This window comes from Nansenia antarctica (genome assembly GCF_963989245.1).
Source record: "Nansenia antarctica genome assembly, chromosome: 20".
NCBI lineage: Eukaryota > Metazoa > Chordata > Actinopteri > Argentiniformes > Microstomatidae > Nansenia > Nansenia antarctica.
In genome coordinates this window covers 17,121,251-17,125,696 of record NC_137693.1, presented here as the reverse complement: position 1 = coordinate 17,125,696, position 4,446 = coordinate 17,121,251, and the positions used below count along the sequence as shown (strand labels likewise).

General features: G+C 50.5%; 1 protein-coding gene across 1 annotated transcript; it reads right to left on the bottom strand.

The window, feature by feature from the left end:
* Positions 1-1,050: 1,050 nt before the first annotated feature.
* LOC308174392 (meiosis expressed gene 1 protein homolog) lies at positions 1,051-2,228 on the bottom strand (the record flags this gene model as incomplete). Its single annotated transcript, XM_080549471.1, has 2 exons — positions 1,051-1,185; positions 2,076-2,228. The coding sequence occupies 2 exons, from the start codon at positions 2,226-2,228 to the stop codon at positions 1,051-1,053; spliced, it is 288 nt and encodes a 95-aa protein (XP_080405597.1).
* Positions 2,229-4,446: the final 2,218 nt, after the last annotated feature.

Genomic DNA, 4,446 nt, shown 5'->3' with positions numbered 1-4,446 from the left:
TTAATAATAATTAAAAAAAAATGTTTTACCAAATAAAGCTGTTTTGTGTATCAGTCAATGTGACTTGTTGACCAATATTGAATGTGTATTCTAGTGCCTGGTCCTGGTCACCAGCAGGTGCAGCACATCGATCTCTGTCTCCAAGAGCGGGACTACATGGAGCAGTGCCAGCAGAACCAGTTCCACTACTACGTCTCTGAGCTACAGTACTACCTCTGGCTGTTACAACACGACCCAATGGTTCTCCACTACCTGCCTGAGGAGAAAAGGGGGCGTATGTTCAGCTTCTTCTTAGAGCAGAGGGACAGAGCTATGCGGGTACGCTCAGTGGAGAGAGAGGTCAACAAGAGCACAGTAACATAGCTGAGGAAGAGAAAGGCCCAGGAGGAATGGACGGTGCCTCCTCAGAAGAAACAGTGTGTGGGTTCAAACCAGCAGCTACTTTTCGCTGAGGAAGAGATGGAGAAACTGGAGGCCATTCCAGGGATCCTGGACCTGGCTGTGAAGATGGGCTTCCTGTCTGCATCTGACTAGTTAACTTTAACCCTCTGATTGGTAGCCCTTCCTGACTGAATAATACACATTTATTTATTTAGTAGTAATATGATAATATGTTAGATAATATATGTTATGTTATAAGATATTTATATCAGGTATGTATTTATCATGTTAGGGTTTAATTATGAATACATATAAAAATACAAATAAACATAAATAAAATATAATAAATAAAAAATAATTTCACTTATCAAAGTTGTGATGTGTTTTTCTTTAGTTAAACTTGAGTCCAATTGAGTCTGAAAACACACACTCTCTCTCTCTCTCTCTCTCACACACACACACACACACACAGACACACACACACACACACTCACACACACACACACACACACACACACACACACACACACACACACACACTCACACACAAATCAAGCCGTTTTCAGACAGCCTCATATCTTTATTCAGCTGCCAGTTTCTGCCGTGATGACATCGTCTTCTTTAAAAACATGTAGAAAGTCATTAGAAACGGAGGAGAGATGCTGGAGCCTATTCACTGTAGGAGTAGACCTTCACCTTGTGGACCTCCCTGTCCTCACACTCCCGCTTCCTGTTGTAGTAGTAGAAGGTGTTGTCTCTCCGCTGGAGCTTCTTCACAAAGCCTGTCTCAGGCCACCTGTCAATCTAGAGACAGAGACACCTGTCAATCTACACACACAGACACCTGTCAATATACACACACACAGACACCAGTCAATCTACACACAGAGACAATTACACCTGTCAATCTACACACACAGACACCTGTCAATCTAGAGACAGAGACACCTGTCAATCTACACACACAGACACCTGTCAATCTAGAGACAGAGACACCTGTCAATCTGCACACAGAGAGACAATTACACGATCTACACACACAGACAGCTGTCAATCTACACACAGACACCTGTCAATCTACACACACAGAGACAATTACACCTGTCAATCTACACACACAGACACCTGTCAATCTACACACACAGACACCTGTCAATCTACACACACAGAGACAATTACACCTGTCAATCTACACACCTGTCAATCTAGAGACAGAGACACCTGTCAATCTAGAGACAGAGACAATTACACATGTCAATCTACACACACAGAGACAATTACACATGTCAATTTACACACACACAGACACCTGTCAATCTACACACACAGACATCTGTCAATCTACACACACAGAGACAATTACACCTGTCAATCTACACACATAGAGACAATATTATTATATATATTATTATATCATCCTTATATCACTATTTGCATTTTTGGTTGGATGCTAAACTGCATTTCGTTGTATAGTACTCTGCGATGACAATAAAGTTAAATCTAATCTAGATTCCTAACCCTAAAAATTCCAGTCTGAACATAACATACGCCATTGAGCTGACGCTTTTATCCAAAGACATTACAGTAATCCTTTTTTTATATCAGTAGAGTAGCCTATATAAATATATAAACATTATATTATATGAACATATAAAAAGAACGTTTTAATTGGAATAAATAAACAAGTTATTTACCAAGTCGACTTGCTTCACTTGTTTGTATTCCAGTTCGTCTCTATAGCCCGCCTGTTGGAATCTGTACAGGTTCTCCACCTCGTCCGTCCACTGCTTGGCCCGGCTCATGGACTTGGGCCTGGCGTTGCCATCGAAGTAGGCATCGAAGGACATTGTGCTGCAGGGGGGTTAGGGTCTGCAGACCTAACAGAGGAGGAAATAGAGGGCTTGTGTAAAGATGTGCTATTAGCTGGAATACTAGCTAATCCAATAGCTGATTAAAATATTTGTTTTTATTTATTTAAAATAACTAAAACATTTCTCCAGCTCGGGAACTTCAGGGACATACTGTTACGGCTGGGCCGTCACACACGCCCTCCCCCGCCCCCACAGCTCGAGCACCCGCCCCCACAACTCGAGCACAGCGTGCTCTCCGCCGCAGGTGAAGCTCGTTCCCGGTGATTGGAGGGTTATCCAGCCACAGTCAAACCAACACACCTGTCTCCACTCCCAATCAACCCTCTGGCTACATCTACCCTGGACTCCCTTCATTCATCGTCAGTTCTTCCCTAAGAATGGCCTGGCAAGTATCCTCTATTACCAGTCGTGTACTTTGCTCTCGTTACGATTTTTGTCATACCTTTTTGTACTGGCCTACCGTAGAGACTGACGCTGTTTCTCTGTTTCTCTACAGCCCACGCCAGCCACTACCCCCAGCCCGCCAGGCTGAAACCCCCGGACTCATCATCTGTTTTTCCACCCGCCTGCACTGTAAATAAATACCCTACGGGGCTAACACTGTATTCTGCCTCCGGTGTCGTGTCCTTGAGCCCCCTCGCTCCCGTGTCATAACAGAAGAACTGACCATGCAATTGGGCTCAGACGACACGAAGGACCGGGCACCATCTCCCACCCCTGGATCCGGTCCGACGGCTATCCAGATCCTCGCTGAACACACTCACCTCCTCCAGGCGGCCGCTACAGCGTGCCAGGCCCTGAACACTCGCATTACAACCCAGGAGGCTAACCAGGAGCACCGCGCCACCCAGATGCAGCACCTCATCACTACGACCCAAGCGCTTACGGCACAGGTGGCCGCGCTCGCAGCCTTTGCCCCCCCCCCTGCTCTCCCTGACCCTGCCCAGCTACCGGCACCACCTACTGGACAGCCACGGGAGCCCCACCTAGCCAGCCCCCGCCCCTTCGACGGAGCCTTCGCCCAGTTCCGAGGCTTCATCCTCCAGTGCGAGTTGGTGTTCTCTCATCAGCCCAGCCAGTTCTGGTCGCCGGCAGCCCGGGTGGCGTTCATCACCAACCTCACCACCGGCGACGCCCTGAATTGGGTCCAGGCCACCCTCTGCGCCCGCCCTGACCTGTTCGGTGACTACGCTACCTTCCTCACGGAGTTCAAGAGGGTTTTCGACCACCCCACTGCAGGACAGGAGGTCGGGGCGCGACTGATTCACTCCACCAGGGGAACCGGACCGCGGCGGCCTACTCTACCGAGTTTCGCACCCTGGCAGCCGGAAGCGGATGGAATGACAGGGCACTGCGATCTGCTTTCCGCCAGGGGCTGAGTGAGGCCATCAAGGACTTTATGGACGCCCAGCTGGCCCGCTCAGCTGCCGTTCCCCTCGTTGCCCTCGAGACCCCCCTCTCCGTCTCAGCCCTAGACGGACACAGCCTGGGGCCTCTCACCCACCGCTCTACACCCCTCTCCTTGACCGTCTCTGGGAACCATGTGGAGGAGATCCGATTCTACATCCTCAAAACCCCCCAGTCCCCGCTCATCCTGGGACGACCGTGGCTCGAGCTCCACATTCCCCATGTCAGCTATGGTGAGGGACGTATCCTGAGCTGGAGTACCGCATGTTACGCCCGGTGCCTCCGTGCCGCCCATACCCCCTCGTCGCCTCTGCGACCGCCTCCGGCTCCCCCTGACCTCTCCTCCATCCCAGAGGTCTACCACGACCTCGGAGAGGCCTTCAGCAAGGAGCGTGCTCGCACCCTGCCCCCTCACCGGCCCTACGACTGTGCCGTCGAGCTCCGCCCTGGCAACAAACTTCCGGTCAGTCGCCTCTACAACCTTGCCCCCCCGGAGAAGGCAGCCATGGATACCTACATCTCCGACTGTCTGGCTGAGGGGCTCATCCGTCCATCACACTCCCCGGTGGTAGCGGGGTTTTTCTTCGTTAAGAAGAAGGATGGAACCCTCAGGCCATGCATTGACTACCGTGAGCTCAATGCCATCACCGTCCGGAACACCTATCCTCTCCCCCTCATGAGCTCCAACTTTGAGCCCCTCCTTGGGGCCACCATCTTCACTAAGCTGGACCTCCGGAACGCCTACCATCTGGTCCGGATTCGTGAGGGTGACGAGTGGAAGACGGCG